The 26673-nt window shown below is 30.2% G+C and overlaps 1 protein-coding gene across 3 annotated transcripts in view; it reads right to left on the bottom strand.

Annotated features, from left to right (window-relative positions):
• Nucleotides 1-9059: 9059 nt before the first annotated feature.
• The window catches only part of LOC101895236 (centrosomal protein of 135 kDa), a 41698-nt gene continuing 24084 nt past the window's right edge, over nucleotides 9060-26673 (bottom strand). The window contains exons 10-15 of one of the 3 annotated variants that reach the window (XM_005176688.4): nucleotides 13343-13468; nucleotides 13123-13276; nucleotides 12791-12897; nucleotides 12243-12510; nucleotides 9437-9622; nucleotides 9060-9350 (exon numbers count right to left, since the gene is read on the bottom strand). In XM_005176688.4, coding sequence (XP_005176745.3) covers nucleotides 9189-9350; nucleotides 9437-9622; nucleotides 12243-12510; nucleotides 12791-12897; nucleotides 13123-13276; nucleotides 13343-13468 — 1003 coding nt within the window. In that variant the 3' untranslated portion in view covers nucleotides 9060-9188. Of the gene's footprint in view, nucleotides 9351-9436; nucleotides 9623-12242; nucleotides 12511-12558; nucleotides 12680-12790; nucleotides 12898-13122; nucleotides 13277-13342; nucleotides 13469-26673 lie in introns of those variants that run through there. The other 2 variants (XM_011297944.3, XM_059124126.1) reach the window with 2 other exon arrangements.

Raw genomic sequence — 26673 nt, 5'->3', positions numbered from 1 at the left:
AAGGGGTCTATTTGGGCATTTCGATGTTTTTGATTGGCGGAAGTTTAGCATTGATTTTTGAATTTTAGCTCCATTTTAGGTTTTAACCTCAATGATGATAATTGGAGTGGGAAACTTTAGGGGTGAGATTTCAAAGAAATCTCCAAAAATCACTGGAAAGGTACCCATTGTATCAATGAGGGTCCTACAAATAGAAAATATTTGGTCGGTTTCAGAACTGCAAGAATGTAAAGTAACCGATTTTCGCTTTATGATATTGGAAATAATTGCAAAAAATAGAAGATTTTTGTAGGTTCTGGAAGCTGGAGCAATTATAAATTCCCATCGGGGAATTTTAAAGAAAATATTTAAATTTTTTTGTAAAAAATGAAAAAAAAGTTCAAAATTTTCAAAAAAGAAAAATCACAATGTGGCCATGAGGGCTATGTAAAGGCAAAATATTTTCAGATTTGGTCACAAAAAATTCAAGGAAATTGAAAAGATTTTAAATAAAAAAAAAGTCCATGAAATCCAAATTTTCACAAATTTGGTGGGAAAAATTAAATGAAAATTCAAAATTGTCCAAAAAGGAATATCAAGATGGCGCTGAAGATTTGGGGAATGAAAAATATTTCAAAAATTGTGCAAAGAAATTCAAAGAAATGTCAAAATTTAATAACGGAGAGGGTCATAAAGAGGGTATGGAAGAGAAATGTTTCAAAAAATCTAAAGAAATTTCGAAATGTCCCCGGAAAGGGAACGCCCATTGTGTCAATGAGGAAAATTCAAATGGGACATGGTCACAGTTTATTGAGGAAAATTCCAAAGATATCTCCAAACGACCTAGGAAAGGAAGCCATTGTATCGTTGACAATCCTAAAAAAGGAAAATTTCCCCAATATTCCTCCCAAAATTTCAAGGATATATCCAAAATTCCCCGAAGAGAGGTCCATCTAAATGGGAAAAGTGCTCAGTTTTTCGGGGAAAATTTTATAGAAATCAAAAGTCCCCGACAGGCAATCCCTTGTGCAAAAAATATTCCTAAAATGGAGAAATGTCCCCAATTCCTCACCGAAAATTTCAAAGAGATCTCTAAACTTTCCCGAAAAGGGATCCATTGTTACAATGAGATTCCTAAAAATGGAAAATTTCCACAATTCCTCACCGAAAATGTTAAGGAACTCTCCATACATCCCCGAAAAGGCAGCCATTGTGTCAATGAGGTTCCTATAAATTTCCGAAAATTTCCCCAATTTGTTCCCGAAAATTCCAGGGAAATTTCAAGACACCCCCGAGAAGTGACTCAAATTTGTGATGAGATCTCTTTGCCGAGAAAATATTCCCAAAAATATCGATGTGTTTGTGTGTCGCCACGTTATGCCGGAAATTCCGATATGGCAATCAGACCGAAATCTTGCAGTGTGGGTCTACAGGTGGTATCAGATCCAGGGGCGAGTGGGGATTATAATTCGAATTATAAATCTAAAGATGAGAAAAGAGAGAAGAACTGTGGAGAGAAGAAAACTCAAATGTTAAATGGCGCCCAAGATATAATTGTGAATTGTTGTTTTTGTGGTGGCCTTAGGGGTGCCAGATTTTTAAATTCAATTTGGAAACATCCAAGGTGTGGCCAGCAGGTGCCAAGATGTATGAAAAATGCTTGTGCATTGGGAGGTTGTAATAATTTTGAGTTTCGAGCCGAAAATCCCACACTCGGTGTTTCAAATGATATGAAGAACGATCCAAGGCATAACCAGCGATTAAAGGAGAATATTCCAGGGCATCATGAAAATTGCTCTCACTTTTTAAACTGCCAGTCTGGCAGTCGGACGAAATTTTGTGGCCGCCAAAATACGGATTTGAATACCAATTATTTTTATTGCAAAAATGCCAAGGGATCTGTTTATAGTTCCTCTCCCAATTCTCTTTCACCGGCCAAAAAGAGAGCTATAGTCAATGAAGTGTTGAAAAGAAACCAAGAGAAAACAATGGAAGGGGAACAGTGCAGAGAAATGGGACACAAAGAGGAGAGTGATATATGTGAGTCCTCTCCAAATGCCAATGGCTCTTGGAAACATAACGGGGATAATACATCAGAGAATTTTGTGTACTCCAGAGAAAAGAAACATACAGAGAGTGATGTTTGTGAGTCCTCTCTCAATTCCCATGGCTCTTGGAAACATAAAGGAGAAAATCCATTAGAGAATGCGGACATGAGACGGAATTTCAGAGGGCACAATCATCAAACAAATCCTAAAACGAAGGGGGACCATAAACAAAATTCCACTGAGGACCCAAGGTGCAAAAAATATTCCCAGGGAAATCTAACCAAAAATTATGCCAACGAAGAGAGAGACCAGCGAGAGAACTTCTATAAATATCACAAGAGTCTCTCCAATGGCGAGTTACGGCAAAATGAATTTTTTGTGAAAAAGGTTCAACGTCAGAATTTCAATTTGGATCCAGGCGATATTCAAAACTCTCCCGGAAGACATTTGGAAAAAAATAAAACACAAATTTTCCTGGCCACATTGAATACCAACAAAGCCAAGAAATTAATCAAGCTAATGGAACGTTATGCAAATCGAAAAATGAACAAAACTGAAAATTCTTCAGGAGCTTGGCAGCAGGATGAAGACACTAAATTTGAAAATGTTGAAAAATTTCAATACCAATTGAAAGATCCTAAAATGAAATCGAATTCTTCTCAACAGCCGAAATTTTGTGAAAAATCCACGGCCACTGAAATGCCATCTCCAAAGCAGGAATATTCTCTGGCTACCCTGGCCATGTTGAAGACCATGAAAATACGGTCATATGAGGTCGGAAGACCGGAACGAGGGGAGAAAGGTGGAGATTTTGATGGGAAAGAAAAGGGGACTGAGGAATTTGCCGCGGAAGACTTCAAAGAGGAAATTGGCGTCCATCAGGCCATGTTAACTGAAATTTCTTCTCCGAGGCAAAAATATTCCTCAAAAACCAAGGAATTAGTATTTGGAAATCCTAAAAAGGAAATTGGGCTCCAGCAGCCAGCAAAATATGGTAAAAATTCCAAAACTACAGAAGTTTCTTCTCCAATGGAAAAATATTCCCAAACTGAGAATAAGACTAGGGAATTGAATTCTGAAAATCTTAAAAGGGAAATGAGACTCCATCAGCCTCAAAAATGTTCAAGTCAAAAATATTATTCCCATGACGAAGTGAAATCTATGGAATTTTATTCCGAACTTCTTACAAAGAAAAGTGGACTCCATCAGCCACCAAAATATGGCGTAAAATCCAAAGCCGCAGAAATTTCTTCTCCGGTGCAGAAATATTCTCAAAATGATTTAAAGACTATGGAATTGAATTCTGGAAATCCTAAAAAGGAAATGGGGCTCCATCAGCCACCAAAATACGGCATAAAATCCAAAGCCGCAGAAATTTCTTTTCCGAGGCAGAAATATTCCCAAAATGAAGTGAAAGCTAAGGAATTTGAATCTGAAAGTCTTAGAGCGGAAATTGTACTCCATCAGCCATCAAGAGGTGCTACAAATTCCCCAACATCGGAAATTTCTTCTCCAAGGCAAAAATATTCCCAGGATCAGGTTAAAACTAGAGGATTTGTATCGGAAAATTTCAAGGAAAAAATTGGATTCAACCAGCCATCAGTTGTACTCCATCGGGCATCAAAAGTTGGAACAGAATCTCCAACAAAGGCAATTTCTTCTTCAAGGCAAAAATATTCCCAGGATCAGGTTAAAACTGGGAAATTTGTTTCGGAAAATTCCAAAGAAAAAATTGGATTCCAACAGCCACTAAAATTTGGGACAACATCCAAAGTTACTGAAATTTCTTCTCTGAGCCCAAAATATTCCCAAAATAAAGAAAAGTTTAAAGAATTGGATTCTGAAAATCTTAAAAAGGAAATTGAATTCCAGCAGCCACAAAAATATGGAACAAAATCCAGAGCATCTGAAATTTCCTCTCTCAAACAAAAATATTCCTCCGATGAGGCTATGAGGCTGGGAAGGCCAGGAGAAAGATGTAGTTGTAAGGAAGAGAAAGAAAAAACTAGAAGAAGTTTCCCTAAATCGAAGAAATCAACAACATCTGAAATTTCCTCTCCCAAACAAAAATATTCCTCCAATGAGGCTAAGAGACAGGAAAGGTCAGGAGAAAGAAGTAGTTGTGGGTCAGAAAAGGAAACTGGAAGAAACTCCTCTAAATCGAAAAAAATTGGAACGGAGTCAACAGCATCTGAAATTTCCTCTCCCAAACAAAAATATTCCTCCAATGAGGCTATGAGGCAGAAAAGGTCAGGAGAAAGAAGTAGTTGTGAGGAACAGAAAGAAAGAACGGGAAGAAGTTTCCCTAAATCGAAGAAATCAACAGCATCTGAAATTTCCTCTACCAAACGAAATTATTCCTCCGATGAGGCTAAGAGACAGGAAAGGCCAGGAAGAAATTCCCCTAAATCGGAGAAATTTGGAACGCAGTCAACAGCATCTGAAATTTCCTCTCCCAAACAAAAATATGCCTCCGATGAGGCTAAGAGACAGCAAAGGTCAGCAGAAAGAGATAGTTTTGAGGAAGAGAAAGAAAGAACTGGAAGAAGTTCTCCTAAATCGAAGAAATTTCAACCTGAAAATAACGAAGAGGAATATCGTTTTTATCGGCCTTCAAAATGTGGCAATAAATCCTCGGGCTCTGAAAATTCAGAGCAGCGGCATTCTCAGGATGACACGCTTAGATCAAAAATCTCAAGTCAAGAAATATACAATGAAGAAAGTCATGAAAATGGGGAGCCATGGCTGCCTGAAAATCTCAGTATTGTCAGCAATGAGAAAGCTGAGAAAGATAACAAAAATAAAGAGAGGAGTTCCAAATATTCTGAACCCCCATCAATGACTTCCGTCTCCAAGAAATTCCACAGCGAAAAAATTGAAAATTATAGACAATATTTGAAACTCTATGAAAATCAAGAGAGTTTCAAGATCAGAGAATATCGAGAAACACAATTCAGCAGAGAGAGGCAATACAGCAAAGAGAAGGAAACTCATCCATTGACAAGTGAATTGATAAGAGAGCAATATTTAAAAGAGAGATTAGAAATTCACAGGAGAAAGGAAGCCATAAATAGTTATAATGAGTTCTCATTTCAAGATGGAGATTTCTCGACTCAAAGTAATGTGAAATTTACAGCAAACAAACTTTCTGGGCCCGAGGACAACATAAAAATGACGAAAGAGATTCATAAAAGAGAACAATTATATATACACTCCAGAAAAGATATAAAACTCTCCCAGAAAGAAGGAGATTTTTCGGCACATAAAAGAGAAGAGAAAATGAAGGAGACTGTAATTTTCAGAAGAGAAGAATATGGAAACAGTGGTTCAACGCCTTTAAGAGCAATTGAATATATTACAAAAGACATGTCCAAGACCAAAAATGCTGAGGAAAAAACCTCAAGTCAAGTGAAAGAGTTTAAATGGAAGTTGAATACAAATTCCTCAAAAGAACAGGGATACAAAGACCAAGATGTGTCTTCGTTGAGAGAAACTCCAGAGCAAGGAAAGAGTTCTGAAATTTATAAAAGAGAAACAGAAACAATCACAATCAATAAAAAATCTACAACTCCAGATGATGAGAAATGGAAGGAGAGGCACCAATACAAGGTGAGAGAGAATCAAGATCTGGAGAAAAACTTTGGATTTCTTAAAAGAGACAAGGCAATGGCCGCTCTTCATATGACTGAGACTCGAGATGAAAATGTTTCCACACATACTAAAGACAAATTAAAGGAGAGAAAGCTATCGGCAAACGAAGAGGAACCCACAGACAGTCTTCTATCCTCATTGAGAAAGTCTAAAATTCATATGAGAGAACAAGCTTTATACGCTCATAATAATTCCGCCATTAAAAATGCAGATTCGTCTATAAAGAGTAATGAGAAATGGAATAAGGAATTACTTTCTGGCCGCAAGAGGCAACCATCAACACATTCGAGTGAATATGAAAACATAACCTCAATTCAAAATAGAGAATCTTCAACAAGATTTCCAAATAACACAAAAGAGATCGACTTGGAGTGTTCATTTTCAGTTAATAAAAACGAAGAAGAAAATCCAAGTTTAGATAGATATTCCGCCAAAAATAAAGACGAAAAAATATCGGAAAAAAGTTTAGGTCATGGAAAAGAGAAGAATGCACTTTCAGATCCAGATACAGAGGCGCCGATTTCAAATCAAAAGAAATCGATTTCAGGTATTATTAAAGAAGCATATTGTTGTAGTTAGATACGTTGTTATCGGACAACTTTTCAATGGAAAAGGTTGTTATCGGACAACTTTTCAATGTAAAAAAGTTGTTATCGTTGTTGTTTCTATAGAAAATGTTGTTATCGGACAACTATTCTCTAGAAAAAGTTGTTATCGGACAACTTTTCTCTAGAAAAATTTGTTATCGGACAACTTTACTATAGAAAAAGTTGTTATCGGACAATTTTCTATAGAAAAAGTTGTTATCGGACAATTTTTCTATAGAAAAAGTTGTTATCGGACAATTTTTCTATAGAAAAAGTTGTTATCGGACAATTTTTCTATAGAAAAAGTTGTTATCGGACAATTTTTCTATAGAAAAAGTTGTTATCGGACAATTTTTCTATAGAAAAAGTTGTTATCGGACAATTTTTCTATAGAAAAAGTTGTTATCGGACAACTTTTCCATAGAAAAAGTTGTTATCGGACAACTTTTCTATAGAAAAAGTTGTTATCGAACACATTTTCTATAGAAAAAGTTGTTATCGAACACATTTTCTATAGAAAAAGTTGTTATCGAACACATTTTCTATAGAAAAAGTTGTTATCGAACACATTTTCTATAGAAAAAGTTGTTATCGAACACATTTTCTATAGAAAAAGTTGTTATCGAACACATTTTCTATAGAAAAAGTTGTTATCGAACACATTTTCTATAGAAAAAGTTGTTATCGAACACATTTTCTATAGAAAAAGTTGTAATCGGACAATTTTTCTATAGAAAAAGTTGTTATCGGACAATTTTTCTATAGAAAAAGTTGTTATCGGACAATTTTTCTATAGAAAAAGTTGTTATCGGACAATTTTTCTATAGAAAAAGTTGTTATCGAACACATTTTCTATAGAAAAAGTTGTTATCGAACACATTTTCTATAGAAAAAGTTGTAATCGGACAATTTTTCTATAGAAAAAGTTGTTATCGGACAATTTTTCTATAGAAAAAGTTGTTATCGGACAATTTTTCTATAGAAAAAGTTGTTATCGGACAATTTTTCCATAGAAAAAGTTGTTATCGGACAATTTTTCTATAGAAAAAGTTGTTATCGGACAATTTTTCTATAGAAAAAGTTGTTATCGGACAATTTTTCTATAGAAAAAGTTGTTATCGGACAATTTTTCTATAGAAAAAGTTGTTATCGAACACATTTTCTATAGAAAAAGCTGTTATCGGACAATTTTTCTATAGAAAAAGTTGTTATCGGACAATTTTTCTATAGAAAAAGTTGTTATCGGACAATTTTTCTATAGAAAAAGTTGTTATCGAACACATTTTCTATAGAAAAAGTTGTAATCGGACAATTTTTCTATAGAAAAAGTTGTTATCGGACAATTTTTCTATAGAAAAAGTTGTTATCGGACAACTTTTCCATAGAAAAAGTTGTTATCGGACAATTTTTCTATAGAAAAAAAAGTTGTTATCGGACAACTTTTCTATAGAAAAAGTTGTTATCGGACAATTTTTCTATAGAAAAAGTTGTTATCGAATACATTTTCTATAGAAAATTGTGTTATCGAACATCTTTTTAGGCCGATAACAAAATTTTCAATGGGAATCTTTGTTATAAAATTAATTTTCTACAAAAATTGTCCCTTTTTAGCCAAAAATGATTTATCAGGAAAATCAGACAGCCAGGAGCCGAGTGTGCTTGATGAAGATATCGAAACACATCCAGAAAAAAATGGCCTAGATGAAAAGACTCACGTTGACGATGAAAAACAGATCAGTAAAAATTGTCAAGACATGATAAAATCTCCCGAGCATTCCAATCTCGAACAAAGTGGTACACACCATAACTACCATACCTCCCCAAACACGTTGAAAGCTTTAAGAGATCTCAGGTATTTTTTATCCTCCCAACAAATCGATACATCCGAGGGAGAAGAGTTGGGTGAATTGGCCATTGATTTGATTCGAAAATTGAGTCAAAATCGTTGCTCGAAAGGGAATCAAATGGAAATAGAAACTTTTATGTTACAAAAGAGAGAAGTTCATGATACGAAGGAGGAGAGGGGATTTCTACATGGAAAGAATTTTGAAAGTGAAGAACTTCCTTGTGGCTTGGATGAAGAGAAGATAACATCATCCATACCTACAATACAAAACAGTGATCAGCTCAGTGTAGGTCATGCTTCGAAATGTATAGGCTGGCAAAGAGAATCTGAAGGTTTCATACCGCTGCCAAAGAACTTAAGGTGTAAATTCGAGACTGAGGAAAATTGCGAGGATATTCTTGGAGAATCCAAAGAAGAGAAATCTGCGGTGAACATTTTTCCAAATAAAACTCAGCTGAAGAGGGAAGTTTTAAATGAGCAAGGAGAAGATATTGCAAGAGATAATGATGCCAAAGAAACGGGTGTTATCAAAGAGAGCGAAATGAAATTCAAATGTGAATCGTCTCCGTTTGACATAACAACCGAGAAGGTCACATTCGCTTTCGATGAGTCACTTAATGGTGGATTTTTATATTCTGAAGAGAATCCTGCTGTACGAACTCCAATAAAGAAAGACAAAGGTGATGGTGGCATGATATATTCTGCAAGAAAAATTAATCCCGTTTCTGGAACTACTTCAGGAAATCAACGAGAATATTACCCAGTTATGTCGAATATTCCTAGAGACGACAGCGAAAATATCCAGAATCACAAACAATTTCTGGCAAGGAAACCTGATTCGCGCCTCCCACCATTTAATAATTGTCCTTGTATGTTGGGTACATATTTGAAAATTATGAATATTTAATATGAATAACTACATCAATTTATTTTATATTTTAATAATATTTTTTGCATTCTCTTTTTTTATTTTTCCTATATAACAATGATTTTAATTTATGTTAAATGAAATAGCTTAATAACATTTTAATAGTTGATAAATAAAGAAAAAAACATTTAAAAAATGAATATAATTTTCTACAATGTTTGTATGGGAAAACGTGGACTCTGTTCGCGCGATCGAGCCTGACGAAAACGATCATCGGTGAGATTGTGACGCAGCTCTTGATTTTGCACCTGGAATTCACGGGCCAATGTTGCGTTCTGTTCCCGTTTCTGTCGCTCAGTTTCCAGATCGTGCTGTAATGGAGGAGAAGAGAAAAGGGGTAGGGTTAGTAAAATCATTTCTCCCGGAGGGTAGTTTCATTAATTTTGATTGTTCTAACCAAAAGTTGTTCATTCTGTTTCCTCATCTGTAACAATTCTTGACTTAATTTACTATCAACTTTGATTTGTTCCTCCAAATCACGTCGAGTTTTGGCTAATAGTTCTTCTAAGGTTTCCGCCGATATTTGCTTACCCTTTTCGGTTTTGTCCAGATCTAGGCGTAAACGTTCGTTTTCATTTTCCAGCTATCGAAAATAATAAAATAAAATTTGTTAAAAAAATAATTAGGAAAGCAATTTAGTTGTATTTATTAAATCTTTGTTATCAAACAGATTTTCTATAGAAAACTGTGTTATCGAAGAGATTTTCCATAGAAAACTGTGTTATCGAAGAGATTTTCAATAGAAAACTGTGTTATCGAACAGATTTTATATAGAAAATGTTGTTATCGAACAACTTTTTATATAGAAAATGTTGTTATCGAACAACTTTTCTATAGAAAATGTTGTTAACGAACAACTTTTCTATATAAAATGTTGTTATTGAATAATTTTTCTATAGAAAATGTTGCTATCGAACAACTTTTCTACAGAAAATGTTGTTATCGAACAACTTTTCTATAGAAAATGTTGTTATCGAACAACTTTTCTATAGAAAATGTTGTTATCGAAAAACATTTCTATAGACAATGTTGTTATCGAAAAACTTTTCTATAGAAAATGTTGTTATCGAACAACTTTTCTATAGAAAATGTTGTTATCGAACACTTTTTCTATAGAAAATGTTGTTATCGAACAACTTTTCTATAGAAAATGTTGTTATCGAACAACTTTTCTATAGAAAATGTTGTTATCGAACAGATTTTCTACAGAAAATAATGTTATCGAACAACATTTCTATAGAAAATGTTGTAAGCGGACAAATTTTCTATAGACAACTCTGTTATCGAAAAGATTTTCTATAGAAAAGGTTGCTATCGAACAACTTTTCTATAGAAAATGTTGTTATCGACCACATCTTCTATAGAACATTTTGTTATCGAACCATTTTCTGTAGAAAATTTTACTATCGACCACATTTTCTATAGAAAATGTTGTTATCGAACAACTATTCTATAGAAAATTGTGTTATCGAACATATTTTCTATAGAAAATGTTGTTATCGAACAACTTTTCTCTAGAAAATCTTGTTATCGAACAACTTTTCTATAGAAAATTTTATTATCGAACAACTTTTCTATAGAAAATGTTGTTATCGAACAACTCTTCTATAGAAAATGTTTTTATCGAACAACTTTTCTATAGAAAATGTTTGAATCGAACAACTTTTCTATAGAAAATGTTGTTATCGAACAACTTTTCTATAGAAAATGTTGTTATCGAACAACTTTTCTATAGAAAATGTTGTTATCGAACAACTTTTCTATAGAAAATGTTGTTATCGAACAACTTTTCTATAGAAAATGTTGTTATCGAACAACTTTTCTATAGAAAATGTTGTTATCGAACAACTTTTCTCTAGAAAACTGTGTTATCGAACAACTTTTCTATAGAAAATCTTGTTATCGAACAACTTTTCTATAGAAAATGTTGTTATCGAACAACTTTTCTATAGAAAATGTTGTTATCGAACAACTTTTCTCTAGAAAACTGTGTTATCGAACATATTTTCTATAGAAAATGTTGTTATCGAACAACTTTTCTCTAGAAAATCTTGTTATCGAACAACTTTTCTATAGAAAATTTTGTTATCGAACAACTTTTCTATAGAAAATGTTGTTATCGAACAACTCTTCTATAGAAAATGTTTTTATCGAACAACTTTTCTATAGAAAATGTTTTAATCGAACAACTTTTCTATAGAAAATGTTGTTATCGAACAACTTTTCTATAGAAAATGTTGTTATCGAACAACTTTTCTATAGAAAATGTTGTTATCGAACAACTTTTCTATAGAAAATGATGTTATCGAACAGCTTTTCTATAGAAAATGTTGTTATCGAACAGATTTTTCTATAAAAAATGTTGTTATCGAACAAGTTTTCTATAGAAAATGTTGTTATCGAACAAGTTTTCTAAAGAAAATGTTATTATCGAAGAACTTTTCTATATGAAATTTTGTTATCGGACAACTTTTCTATAGAAAACAAAGTTATCGAACAACTTTTCTACAGAAAATGTCGTTATCGAACAATTTTTCTATAGAAAATGATGTTATCGAACAACTTTTCTATATGAAATTTTGTTATCGAACAACTTTTTATATAGAAAATGTTGTTATCGAACAGATTTTCTTAAGAAAACTGTGTTATCGAACTACTTTTCCACAGAAAATGTTGTTATCGAACAAATTTTCCACAGAAAATTTAGTTATCGAACAAATTTTCCACAGAAAATTTTGTTATCGAACACATTTTCTATAGAAAATGTTGTTATCGAACAACTTTTCTAAAGAAAATGTTGTTATCGAACAACTTTTCTATAGAAAATGTTGTTATCGAACTACTTTTCTATAGAAAATGTTGTTATCGAACAACTTTTCTATAGAAAATGTTGTTATCGAACTACTTTTCTATAGAAAATGTTGTTATCGAACTACTTTTCTATAGAAAATGTTGTTATCGAACAACTTTTCTATAGAAAATCTTGTTATCGAACAACTTCTCTACAGAAAATTTTATTATCGATCATCTTTTTAATGCAAAATAATGTTATCGATAATAGTTTTTCCCTTAATATTGTGTTATCGATTACACTTCCCATAAAATATTGTGTTACCCATTCCGTTTTTTTGGATTATTGGATTGGATAATCGATTATTTTTCTGTTATCGAAATAGTTTTTCTCAAAATCCCTTAGCTCTCACCTTCCTCTTAACATCATTCAGCTCATTCAGTTCCGCATTTAGCTTATCCTTTTCATTGTCCAACTTATCGCACAACTCTTTGCGTGCCTCCAAATCGGTTTTAAGGATACGCTGTTCATCCTGACACTCGGCTAGCTGGCGTTCCAAACAGGCGTTTTTGGCAGTGAGCTTCGTCAACTTATCCTCCAAATCGGATATTAATTTATTGCGGCAGTTTAATTCGGTTTTTAGGGCGGAAATTTCAGCATCTAATTCGGCAACTTGACGTCTGTTGGGTGGGTTGGAGTTTGGGGTTATTTTTTGATTAATTATTTACTATTTTTTAGAATTTATTTATTTTTTTTTAATTTTTAACTACAGTTTTATCTATCTTTTACTATTGTTCTATTAATAATTTCTTAATTCTAAGGCAGCAACAACAACGACAACAATTACAGCTACAGAAATTAAAAGTGGGTAGTAGAGAGAGAAATTTTCAGAGAGAAGTGGGAGAGAGATTACAAACATGGTTCCAAAACTACTTGAGGAAGTATGTTATGAGGGCTCACCTATACTCGGCCGTTTCATTTTCCAAACTTTGATTATTGCCCTCCAGCAGAACAGCATCATGGGACAGACTCTTGTAGTGTTCCAACATTTCTTCGCGTTCTTTTTCCTGGAAAAAAAATAAAGGCATTAGAAAATTTCTCTCCAGAAAAGTTTTTTTTTTCTTCAAGGAAAAAAAGAATATTTTGAAATAAAAATTTAAATTAATTAAAAATATAAAAAAAATAAATTAAAAGAATTCGAAATTTTTTCTCCAGAAATTTTTTTCTGTCAGAGAAAATCAAAATATATTTTTGAAAAACCACCGATTTTCTTTAATTTCTCTGGCCTTTACCTTATTCATCAGCAAATCCTCCGCCTTTTTAACTTCTTCAACATATTTCCTTAATTGCTGTTTGAGACGTTCAATTTCCTTCTCTGAATCCTTCAGCTGTTTCCGAAGCGTAGAGACTTCAGCTTGACTCTCAGCCAAGTCATTGCTCAGGCGTCTAAAGGGAAAGAGAAAAAAAATGAAAATTAGATATATTTTTCTTCTTTTCCACGGCATAACTTACACATTTTCCTGTATGGCTTGATCGCGGCTGGTCTTCAAGGCCATCAGCTGTTGACGTAGACTCTTGCTCTCATTCGAAGTTTCATGCAATTCGGTGTTGCGTTCACGGGTTTGAGATGAGAGTTGTCTGGAAGAGAGGTGAGAGATTGAGGGAAGAAGAGAGTTATTTGAAATAATTTGTAATAAATCGAAAATTCGAACAAAAATTTTCTTTTTAATTTTTTAGATCAAAGAAAAGATTTAAGACACAAACTTGAAAATTGTTATTCCTCATTTTTTGGAAGAACGAATACAGGGTGAAATAAAAAAACTGCAACAATGTCAAACGCCATAATTTTTACATTTTTCTTTAAATTTTAATGAATGAAAGAAAAAAATGTCGGAAATAACATCAAATTTTAGAATAAGTTTAGATTTGTTTGAATTGGTCACCTTTGGCACGAATTATGGCCTTCAAACGGCCAATGAAACCATCACACGCTGCCCGAATGTTGCTGTGCGGTATTTTGGCCCATTCCCGGCGAAGCGCTTGCTTGAGGTGACCGACTCTTTGGTATCTTTTTTCTAATAAAAAAATAAATTTTCCATCAACTCCACACTTCAGATAACCATGAAGACCATCATCTCCCCCCGTTGTAATGGAAATGTCATATTCATGTTTTTCTGATTTATATTGTCGTGATGTGGTTGTTGTTGTTCCTTTTTAAATACTTTAATTTTGTTATTTTTTGATTTACTGTTTCTAAGCCCCGACTCAATGAGATTTCAAACATCATCTCTTTGTGGCTGTCGGGCTGCTGTATGGCTGCCGCACATGATTTGTAAAAGACCCAACCCACAAAGTGTTGAGGCAATTGTTACTCGGCTGTTTTGTTGTTGTTGCTTGGTTGATAGTGGTTGTTGCAACATTTTAATTGAAGGGATTAAATGTCTTTGAAAGCAATTTATTTGACCCAAATCTCGGAGTTGACAAAAAAAAACAAATTGATTGGATTTGAAATGAAAATTCCAAGTTTTTTAATATTTTTTAAAAAAACGTTTATTTAAATTATAAAATAAATTTTTAAACAAAAATTCACGTTTACTGGTATCTTCAAAAAAAAATATTTAAAAAAAATCCATGTCCGTTGGTATCTCCAAAAAATATTTTTTAAAAAATCCATGTCCGTTGGTATCTCCAAAAAATATTTTTTAAAAAATCCACGCTGATTGGTATTACCAAAAAATATTTTTTACAAAATCTACTTTTGTTGGTATACCCAAAAAATATTTTTTAAAAATCCACGTTTATTGGTAACTTCAAAAAAATATTTTTTAAAAATCCACGTTTATTGGTAACTTCAAAAAAATATTTTTTTAAAAATCCACGTTTACTGGTATCTTCAAAAAATAATTTTCAAAAAATCCAAGTTTATTTGTATCTCCAAAAAATATTTTTTTAAAAATTCACGTTTATTGGTATATCAAAAAAATATTTTTTAAAAAATCCACGTTTATTGGTACCTCCAAAAAAATATTTTTTTAAAAATCCACGTTTATTGGTATCTTCAAAAAATAATTTTAAAAAAAATCCACATTTGTTGGTATCTCTAAAAAATATTTTATTTAAAATCCACGTTTATTGATATCTTTAAAAAATATTTTTTAAAAAAATCCACGTTTATTGATATCTTCAAAAAAATATTTTTATAAAAATCCACGTTTTAAAAATATTTTTTTTAAATCCTCGTTTGTTGGTATCTCTAAATAATATTTTTTAAAAAATCCACGTTTATTAATATCTTCAAAAATTATTTTTTAAAAAATTTATGTTGATTGGTAACTTCAAAAAAAATTTAAAAAAAAATCCACTTTTATTGGTATCTTTAAAAAATATTTTTTTTAAAAAAAATCCACGTTTTTTGGTATTTCCAAAAAAAAATATTTTTTAAAAAATCCAAGTTTGCTGGTATCTTCAAAAAATCCAAGTATGCTGGTGTCTTCAAAAAATATTTTTTAAAAAATCCAAGTTTGCTGGTATCTTCAAAAAATATTTTTTAAAAAATCCAAGTATGCTGGTGTCTTCAAAAAATATTTTTTAAAAAATCCAAGTTTGCTGGAGTCTTCAAAAAATATTTTTTTAAAAAATCCACGTTTGCTGGTGTCTTCAAAAAATATTTTTAAAAAATCCACGTTAACTATCGGCTTCAAAAAATTTTTTTTAAAAAATCCACGTTTACTATTGGGTTCAAAAAATATTTAAAAAAATCCACATTCGCTGGTATCTCTAAAAATATATTTTTTTAAAATATTGATATCTTATATATTTATAAATATTGATATTTTTTAAAAAATCCACGTTTACTATTGGCTTCAAAAAATATTTTTTAAAAAATCCACGTTGACTGGTATCTATAAATATTTTTTTAACTATTTAAAAAAAAATCGCTTCTTTGAAGTGTTCGATGACCTCTGAAATATTTGTAAGAAAATCCACGCCTGTAAAACCTCTAATGGCCTCTGAAATATTTTTAAAAAGTCTACGCCTATAAAACCTCTAATGGCCTCTGAAATATTTGTAAGAAAATCCACTCCTGTAAAACCTCTAATGGCCTCTGAAATATTTTTAAGAAAATCCACGCCTGTAAAGACTCTAATGGCCTCTGAAATATTTTTAAAAAATCCACGCCTTTAAAACCTCTAATGGCCTCTGAAATATTTTTAAAAAATCCACGCCTGTAAAACCTCTAATGGCCTCTGAAATATTTTTTTAAAAATCCACGCCTGTAAAACCTCTAATGGCCTCTGAAATATTTTTAAAAAATCCACGCCTTTAAAACCTCTAATGGCCTCTGAAATATTTTTAAAAAATCCACGCCTGTAAAACCTCTAATGGCCTCTGAAATATTTTTAAAAAATCCACGCCTTTAAAACCTCTAATGGCCACTGAAATATTTTTTAAAAAATCCACGCCTGTAAAACCTCTAATGGTCACTGAAATATTTGTAAGAAAATCCAAGCCTGATGGTCTACGAAATATTCTTAAAAAATCTACGACTTAAAGCCTCTGAAATATTTAAAAAGCCTTTGAAATGTTTAAAAAAAATCTACGCTCCCTCCAATGGCTTCTAAATTATTTTTAAGAAATCAGAGACACGCTATCAAAATCTCTGAACTATTTTTTTTTAAATTTCTCGAAAATATTGATTAAACAGTCAATTTATTCTCCCAACCTACCCCAACTCAAAAAAAAAAAAATAGAACAACCTTAGAATTCACTCAGCATTGAAAGTGAAATTTTGAAATTCAAATCATACTCCATTGTTTCAATTTCAATATAAAATAGAAATCGTCGTATCGATGTTTTTGGTCATTAATTTTGATGTGCCACAATGGAATTAATAGTGACCACGAGCTGGCCAAGAAAAATTAAAATGGCAATAAGACACCACTCCCCAAGCAAGCCATCACGAACAGAATTTGTTTTGACTCGAAATGTCAGTTGAAGAGAGTGAGAATGCCAAAGCAATAATATTCTAATACAAAGACATATAGACTTTGTTTAACCATGAATGGGAAATCATAATACTGCCTGCCACCAACCACACACCATGCTGGTGGTGGATGATGGCCGTCTGAATGAGTGGCTAAGTGACTGACTGAGTGACTAAATACAAAAATGACAAAAACAAAAAATCAAGAATTCAAGTGAACAAAACTGAAGTGATTCTTTTGTGTTTCTTATTTTTGGTCTCTTTGGCCACCGCCACTTGTATGCAAAACACGTTCTTCTTTATTTTTATATTCTTGTTTGTTGTTGTTGGTGTATCTTCTGCAATATCCGTCAATGAAAAAGTGTTGTTGTAAAGAACCAACAATAAATGTTGATTACTTTTGCTTGTTCTGGCAATATTTCATCAGACACTTCTGCTCCTTTTGAAAACCAAAAACCTTAAGTGTTTGAACTACAAGAGAGGCGAAATGGCTGCCTATGATTAACGGGGAGATAGAGAGAGGCGAGATGGCCGCATATGAATAACGGGGAGAGAGAGGCGATATGGCCCAATATGGTTAACGGGGAGAGAGAGAGAGACAGAGTGGATAAATGTGTGTTTTTCAACAACGGTGTTGCCATTCAATCCATATGACTTTTGTGGCATTCTAGGCTTTGCAAATGACCAAAGAAATGGTCACACGGATTTCAAAGTTTTAAAAAAATTCTTAAAAAAAATTCAAAAAATTCCAGGTTTCATTATCTCTGATAAAATATTTAAAATAATTTAAAAAAATCTTCAAAAAAATAAAAAAAATAACGCTTCGTGGTATTTAACACCCCAGACTTTTGTTGAAGGCATGTCGCCCATCTTCGTCATTTTCTTCTTCTTGAAAAGAATGATTCCAAAAGATCTCCATCTCCAACTCATGTTTATTTTTAATTTGTTCTTTTTCAAGAACAATATTATGTAAATTACTTGATCTGAGGTGTTTGTGTGTGTGTGGTGTCTCCAGGTAAGTAAATATTGTTAAGTTCAATTACCCTGGCGACAAAATGCTGTTGTTTGTTCCTCCCTCAAACTGAGAGATTTTTTTTTTTGTAACCGAAATTGAAGAAATAAGGAATCCGCTTAAGAACAATAACAGTTATTGTACCAAAATACAAATTTCGTTTGCCCACATCTCCCGCACACACCCCCACCCCTCCCCCAAAACAAAAACCCGAGGAAGATAATGGCCAAATAAAAGGCGATAAACACATTTTGTTCGATGTGTGTCATTCTCACAGCGTTTGTGAGAATGTGTGGGATGTGATTTGGCAAAGGTATAAAATAAAATGACTTAAAAGATTTGCTATCTAAATATGTCATCCGAAATCATATCCAAAAAAAAACAGATATTCTAATCAAAAGGGAAAATTTATAAAAAAATGGGTCAAATTAGAAGTCTTTTTTTTTAATATCCACAACGATAATATTATGCGAAAATATTTTTTAAAAATCCATATTTGTTAATATTATGAAAAAATTTTAAAAAAATCTGCATTTGTTAATTTTATAAAAAAAAAAAATATTTTTTTTAAAAACTCCAGGTTTGTCAATATTATGAAAAAATATTTTTTAGAAAGTCCAAATTTGTTAATATTATAAAAAAATATATTTAAAAAAAATTAAATAAAATTAAATTAAAAAAAAATTATTAAAAATCATTTGCAACTTAAAAAATACAGGATAAGATAAAAACTGCAACAAAGTCAAACGCCATAATTTTTACATTTTTTTTAAATTTTATTAAATGCAGGCAAAAAATGTCGGAAATAGCCTGAAATGTTAGAAAAACTTTAGATTTGTTCGAATTGGTCACCTTTAGCACGAATTATGGCCTTCAAACAGCCAATGAAACCATCACACACTACCCGAATGTTGCTCTGCGGTATTTTAGTCCATTCCCGGCGAAGCACTTGCTTGAGGTGACACTTTGGTATTTTTTAGTGCCAACCTTGACAGCAGTCTGAAGTTGGTTGCAATTTCATCTCACCCTGTATTTTTTAAGAAACCCTCGTTTTTTTTTTTGGTATCTTCAAAAAATATTTTTAAAAAATCCCCGTTTATTGGTATCTTCAAAAAATATTTTTAAAAAATCCCCGTTTATTGGTATCTTCAAAAAATATTTTTTTTAAAAAATCCACGTTTATTGGTATCTTCAAAAAATATTTTTTTAAAAAATTCACGTTTATTGGTATCTTCAAAAAATATTTTTTAAAAAATCCACGTTTATTGGTATATTCAAAAAAATTTTTTTTTAAAAAATCCACGTCTATTGGTATCTTCAAAAAATATTTTTTAAAAAATCCACGTTTATTGGTATCTTCAAAAAATATTTTTTAAAAAATCCAAGTTTATTAGCAATTTTTAAAAATATTTTTAAAAAATCCACGTTTATTAGTAATTTTTAAAAAATCCACGTTTATTAGTAATTTTTAAAAATATTTTTAAAAAAAAATCCACCTTTATTAGTAATTTTTAAAAATATTTTTAAAACAAATCCACTTTCATTAGTAACTTCGAAAAATATTTTTTAAAAAATCCACGTTTATTAGTAACTTCAAAAAATATTTTTTAAAAAATCCACGTTCATTGGTATTTTCAAACAATATTTTTTAAAAAATCCACGTTTGTTGGTATCTTCAAAAATATTTTTTTAAAAAATCCACGTTTATTGTTATCTTCAAAAAATATTTTTTATAATTTTTTTTAATTTCACAATTAAAACATATTTTTATTAAAAATCCATTTTCATATATGAGTTCACAAACTACTTTGCTTTATTAAGTATTTTTGCTCATTCCCAACTCTCTCTCCCTCTCTCTCATAACTATTTGGACTAAAGACTTAAGCAGCAAACTTTTTGTGATTGATTGATTGAATGGCACGTTTCTTTCTTAAGTCTTTCGTTTAATGTTGCACATTTCTCTCTCTAGCTCTCTCAACTCCTTTTTCTATGCTAATTGTTGTTGTATTTTGTTTATTTTTAAGAATTCATGGCTTCAGTAAACTTCATGGCTTGACTAAAGAGAACTTCTCTCATCATTTTAAATCCATAAAAGAGAGACCTCGTATAGTCTCGCTTAAAAAAGAGTTCAAATTTACTTTCGTTGGCAATAAATTATTATTTTTCTTTGAAATGTTCAACACTTTCATTTCGTTTTCTTTTTTTCAATTTTTATCAATTCCTTCCGCCTTGACCAAAACCAATAAAACAAATATGGCTTAATAGGTCACTAGGCAAATCGGAATAATATCTCTCACACACAGTGTATACGTTTTATTTACCCCAATGGTGTGTTAACCATTTTGGCAGATAGCAGCAACAGTTCAATATCAAGGTTAGTGGAGTTCAAATAATAATATCAAAACATTAATTAGCCTTTTTTTTTGACAACAAAATAATAAAACGAGCGCTATTGTTGATGTTTAGGTAAAAACAATGAATCAGTCAATGTTTAATTTTATGAAATGAAACGGAAGTCCGCATACAAATTGAAGTATTCTATGGAATTCTGGTGTTCGTGATGTGATTTGGGCTAGCAAATAATTAGAGTACAATTGATGAACATGTTGGCCTTTTGTGTGTGGGATTTTTAGATTGATGTGAATTAGTTTTGAAAAAAAAAAAATAATTACGTGTTTAGGTGTATGTTAAAAAAAAAATATTTTTAAGGAAATTTAAAAGATTGAAAGATAAAAAAAAATTGTATTTAAAAAAAATTAAATTTTTTTCAAGCCACGTATATTTTTTAAAAAATATTTTCATAGTCACCAAAAATCGTGGATTTTTTTAAAAATATTTTTCGAAGCCACCAATTATTGTGGATTTTTTTAAATATTATTTTTCAAAACAATCAATAGAAGTGGTTATTTAAAAAAAAATATTTTTTTTCAAGCCACCAATAAACGTGGATTTTTAAAAAAATATATTTTTCGAACCACCAATAAACGTGGATTTTTAAAAAAATATTTTTTGAAGTCACCAATAAACGTGGATATTTAAAAAATATTTTTCGAAGCGACCAATAAACGTGGATTTTTTAAAAATTATTTTTCGAAGCAACCAATAAACGATAATTTTAAAAAAAAGTCACCCAAAAAAATATTTTGTTTAAATATTTTAAAAAACCATAAAAAAAAGATTTTTTTAAATATTTTTAAAAACTACAAAAATGAATTTTTGTAAATATTTTAAAAAACCACAAAAAATTTATTTTTTAAAAATTATTTTTTTAAGTTACCAATAAACGTGGATTTAAAAAAAAATATATTTTTTGAATTCACCAAAAAAAAAACTTGATTTTTTAAAATATTTTTAAAATCCACCAAAAATTGATTTTTTTTAAATAGTTTTAAAATCCTCCAAAAAATTGATTTTTTTTAAATAGTTTTAAAATCCTCCAAAAAATTGATTTTTTATTTCTCAAAAAATATTTTTCGATGCAACCAATAAACGTGGATTTTTTAAAATTTATTTTTTGAAATCACCAAAAACCGTGGATTTTTTAAAAATTATTTTTTGAAATCACCAAAAACCGTGGATTTTTTTAAAAAATACTTTTGAAGTCACCAACAACCGTGGACATTTTAAAAAATACTTTTGAAGTCACCAACAACCGTGGACATTTTAAAAATTATTTTTCGAAGCAACCAATAAATGTTGATTTTTTTTAAAAATTATTTTTCGAAGAAACCAATAAATGTGGATTTTTTAAAAATTATTTTTCGAAGCCACCAATAAACGTGGATTTTTTAAAAATTATTTTTCCAATTAACGTGGATTTTTTTAAAAATTTTTTTTCGAAGCAATCAATAAACGTGGATTTTTCAAAAAAAATATTTTTCGAAGCAATCAATAAACGTGGATTTTTCAAAAAAAAAATGTTTTTCGAAGCAGCCAATAAACGTGGATTTAAAAAAAAAATATTTTTCGAAGCAACCAATAAACGTGGATTTAAAAAAATATATATTTTTTGAAGACACCAATTAACGTGGATTTTTTTAAAAATTATTTTTCGAAGCAACCAATAAACGTGGATTTAAAAAAAAATATTTTTTGAAGACACCAATTAACGTGGATTTTTTTAAAAATTATTTTTCGAAGCAACCAAAAAACTTTTTAAAACTTTTTAAAAAAATGTTTTTTTAATAAAAAAATATTTTTAAGCCACTTTTTAAGCCACAATATATTATTTTTCACTCAACTCCATTCAATTTCACTCCATTTACGCTCTTATTCTATTAAAAAAAGAGTATCATGGAAAATGAGAGAGAGCGACAGAGTGCTCTCAACTCATTGCCTTATTTGTTTAACAGCCAACCAACTAAAACCTACCAACTTCAGATATCATTTAAACGTTAACGCAAACAGAAGCCAACACGGGATAGCGGCGGTGTGTTGCATTTGTCTGACGTTGTTTCGTGTAGTTTTGAACAAACGAAAAAAACACGCCGTAGAACAAAACAGAAACATATGTTCGAATCAAAATTAGTAAATAAGAAAATAGACAAAAAAAACATAGAAGTCATTGTCGTTGGGTCCAACACGTTTAAAGAAACACAAATCAAATCTCGCGACACGGGTCAAACAAGAAAAAAGGCTGTGATTTGAAACAAAACAAAAAAACGTGTTGCCAGCAAATGCATTGAAATCAATAAAAAAATTTAAACAAAAGAAAATAAACAACGGTACGAAGTGTTTAAAAAAAAATTTAAAAATAATGGAAATACCATATAACAAATAAATTAAAAAATATAAATAATATATTTAAAATATAAATAATATATTTTAAAATTCCTTATTTTTGGAGTTTAGAAAAAAAGTGTTTGTTGAAAGTGTTTAAGGAAAAAATTGGATAAAAAGCTCCACAAAAATTGTATAAATATGGATGGGTTTTCTCGGAGCAAACAAAAGACTTAAGAAACAAGCGTGTTATCAACGAAAAAAATATAAACTAATAACATTTATTTGTTTAAAAGCTCAAATAAAAATTTTCTTTCATTTAAATTTCATAGCAAACGTGAAAATATATTTAAAAAATATTTAAAAAAAAAATTCGAAAAAAAACTACCACATTGTTAGAGAAGTTGAAAAAAAATATATTTTTTAAACAACATTCGGAGGGTTGTTCGTTGAAAAATAATTTTTTTTAAACGATCCACATTCAAAGAGGAGTCTGAAAAAACACTTTCATTGAAAACTAGAAAAACTATTTAAAAAATCCACGTTTGAAGAGAAGTTGAAAAATTTAAAAAAATCGCGTTCGAAGAGAAGTTGTGAATTTTTTTTATTTTAAAAATCCAATTTGGAGAAATATATATTTTTTTAAATCCACGTTGGAAGCGAATATCACATTCGGAGACGAGTTGGAAAAGTATAAAAAAATACTTCCATTGAAAAATATAAAAAAAAAAATATTTGAAAATCCATGTTTGAAGCGGAGTTGAAAATGTTAAAAAATCGAGTTCAAAAGAAGTTGTGAATTTTTTTTTATTTTAAAAATCCAAGTTGAAAAAATATTTTTTTAAATTCACGTTGGTAGAGATGTTGAAAAAATATTTTTTAACCAATACCACATTCGAAGACGAGTTGGAAATGTATAAAAAATACTTTCACTGAAAATTAGAAAAAATATTTTTTTAAAAATCCACGTTTGAAGAGGAGTTGCAAATTTAAAAAAAAAAAAATTCGCAAAATTATTTCGCTTTATTTTTGAAATCCATTTGGCAAATACTTTTAAAAAATGTATTTTTTTAAAGAAATCTCCTTATGAAGACGAGTTGGGAAAAATAAAAAAAATACTTTCATTGAAAAATAGAAAATATATATTTTTTTAAATAAAAATAAAAAATAAAGACATTTTTTTAATCCACTTTTGAAGAGGAGTTGGAAAAATATAAGAAAAAACACTTTCATTGAAAAATAAAATAAAAAATATTTTTTTAAAAAAACCACGTCTGAAGAGGAGTTGAAAATATTTTAAAAAATCCATATGACGAAGAAGTTAAAAAAATATATATTTTTTCTAATCCACATTTATGTAAGATTTGAAAATATATTTTTTAAAAAAAATTCGCATTGAAAGAGAAGTTGAAAAAATGAATTTAAAAAAAATCCACGTTGAAGATGAGTTGAAAATATTTTTTAAAAAAATCCATATTACGTAGGACTTGCAAAAATATATTTTTTTTCTAATCCATGTTTATGTAGGATTTGAAAATATATTTAAAAAAAATCGCATTGGAAGAGAAGTTGAAAAAATAAATTTAAAAAAAATCTACGTTGAAGAGCAGTTGAAAATATTTTTTTTTTAAACACAACCCTATTTTGAAAGAGTTGAAAAAATTTTTTTCTTCCAATAAACGCTCACTAGGTCTTGCATTGGGCCTATAAGAAAACTTGGACCTCTATAGGCAATTATCAGCCAGTGCGGGTGGTGCCTAAATCAAACTCCAGATACCAAGTTTGAGATAGTTCTGTTGAAAAATTTTGTTAAAATCCTAAAAATGCCGAATAATGGGAGGCACCGTTATATGGGGTCTATGCAGAGAGATGGATATATACAGGCAACACTCTGTCATAGGAAATATTGCTCATTGCCAAATTTAAATACCAAATTTGAAATAGTTCCGCTTAAAAGTGTAGCTAAATTCTTCAAATTAACGAATATAAGGAGGTACCGATATAGGGGGGGTTATACGAAGACGTGGACCGATTATCTCCAATTTGAACAGGGTTCGTCCTTTAGCCAAACAAATGATTAGTGAAAAATGTCATCCCAATCGGACAATAAATGCGACCTGTACATTGTTTTCAAAAATACATGGACAGACCGACGGACAGAAGGACGGTCCTGAATAAATCGACTCAGAATGTGATGCTATGGAGATCATCAAGTGGAACAATGGGTCTATCTCGTTTCCTTTTGCCTGTTAAAAAACAAATGCCCGAAGACATAATACCCTGTACCACAGGGTGGCGTAGAGTACAAAAATATATATATATATATTTTTTTTTTTTTGAAAAATAAATTTTTTTAATATCCACACAGGAATTCAAAAAAAATTTAACTATGATTAATTCTTTAAAAAAAATTTTTTTTCCAAAAATCCTCTACCCTAATGTACCGTGTATCTCAATTTGAGTCTCTCATTCTCTCAACTCATTTACATGTCACTGGTGTTATGACGTTAATATCTCTTTTCAATGCTAAAATTATTTTAATTATTATTTCATAACGGTATTATTAACTAATTAAAATTCTTGCAGTCCATAAAGTTCTTAATAGATTTCCAAACTGGTTTTGTTGTTCTAGACTCCGATTTGGAGATTAGTGTTGATTTATAACAAAAATAATATTCTAATAATCTAGCGACTAAATCCAAGTTGGACATAAAATTCACTTTTTTTAAATAATTTATATTAATTATTTGGATTTGTTTTATTTTTTCTCAACATCAGATTATTTTTTGGAAAATATCAATTTGGCTGCTAAGCCGACTATTTTTTTTTTTTCAACTTCAGCATTTCAACACCATTGTCATCTTCTTGGGAAATATGATGTGTTGTTGTTTTTGTTGTTTGTCTTGTCTGAACTTTTGTTTGTTCTTTATCAAAGAAGAAGAAGAAAAATCATGATGTTATTGGCCTTGACTTTTTAATGTTTTATAAAGTCATCTATACACTCACACACACGTATGCATGCGTACACTATGTTACTCATAAGTTGAACAACTTGGCTACCGAAAAATCATGGTCTATCATGTTCGGGGTCTTATTTTTTTTTTTTTTTTGGGAGATTATTTATTTTTGTTGTCTTCTGCTTCTGTACTGGGCAATTTGTCTTGGTTTATTATTATTGTTTTTTTTTTTTTTGGTAATAACATCTTCTTAATTTCAACACTTAAAAACAACAATGATTTTGTGATAGGGTTTTTATACCCTACGCCACACTGTTGTGGTACAGGGTATTATGTCTTCGGGCATTTATTTGTACCATGCAAAAAATATTTTAAAAATATTTATTGAAGTTTCTAATAAACGTGGATTTTTTTTAAAAAATATTTTTTGAAGCTACTAATAAACGTGGATTTTTTAAAAAAATATTTTTAGAAGAAACCAGTAAACGTGGACTTTTTAAAAAATATTTTTTCAACTAGTCCATAAACGGGGATTTTTTTAAAAAATATTTTTTGAAAAAAACATTAAACGTGTATTTTTTACAAAATATTTTTTCAACTATCCCATAAACGGGGATTTTTTAAAAAATATTTTTTTCAACTATTCCATAAACGGGGATTTTTTAAAAAATATTTTTTTCAACTATTCCATAAACGGGGATTTTTTTAAAAATATTTTTTAAAGAGCCTATTAAACGTGGATTTTTTAAAAAATATTTTTTGAAGAAACCATTAAACGTAGATTTTTTAAAAAATATTTTTTCAACTATTCCATAAACGGGGATTTTTTAAAAAAATATTTTTTGAAGAAACCATTAAACGTGGATTTTTTAAAAAATATTTTTTCAACTATTCCATAAACGGGGATTTTTTAAAAAAAATATTTTTTCAACTATTCCATAAACGGGGATTTTAAAAAAAAAAATATTTTTTGAAGAAACCATTAAACGTGGATTTTTTAAAAAATATTTTTTGAAGAGATCCAGTAAACGTGGATTTTTTAAAAAATATTTTTTGAAGAAACCAGTAAACGTGGATTTTTTAAATATTATTTTTTGAAATTTTTGAAAATCAGTAAACGTGGATTTTTTAAAAAATATTTTTTGAAGCTACTGATAAACGTGGATTTTTT

This window comes from Musca domestica, unplaced genomic scaffold (genome assembly GCF_030504385.1).
Source record: "Musca domestica strain aabys unplaced genomic scaffold, Musca_domestica.polishedcontigs.V.1.1 27, whole genome shotgun sequence".
In the NCBI taxonomy this organism is placed as follows: domain Eukaryota; kingdom Metazoa; phylum Arthropoda; class Insecta; order Diptera; family Muscidae; genus Musca; species Musca domestica.
Note: the sequence above shows the minus strand (reverse complement) of the source record. Positions and strands in the feature narration are given on the sequence as shown.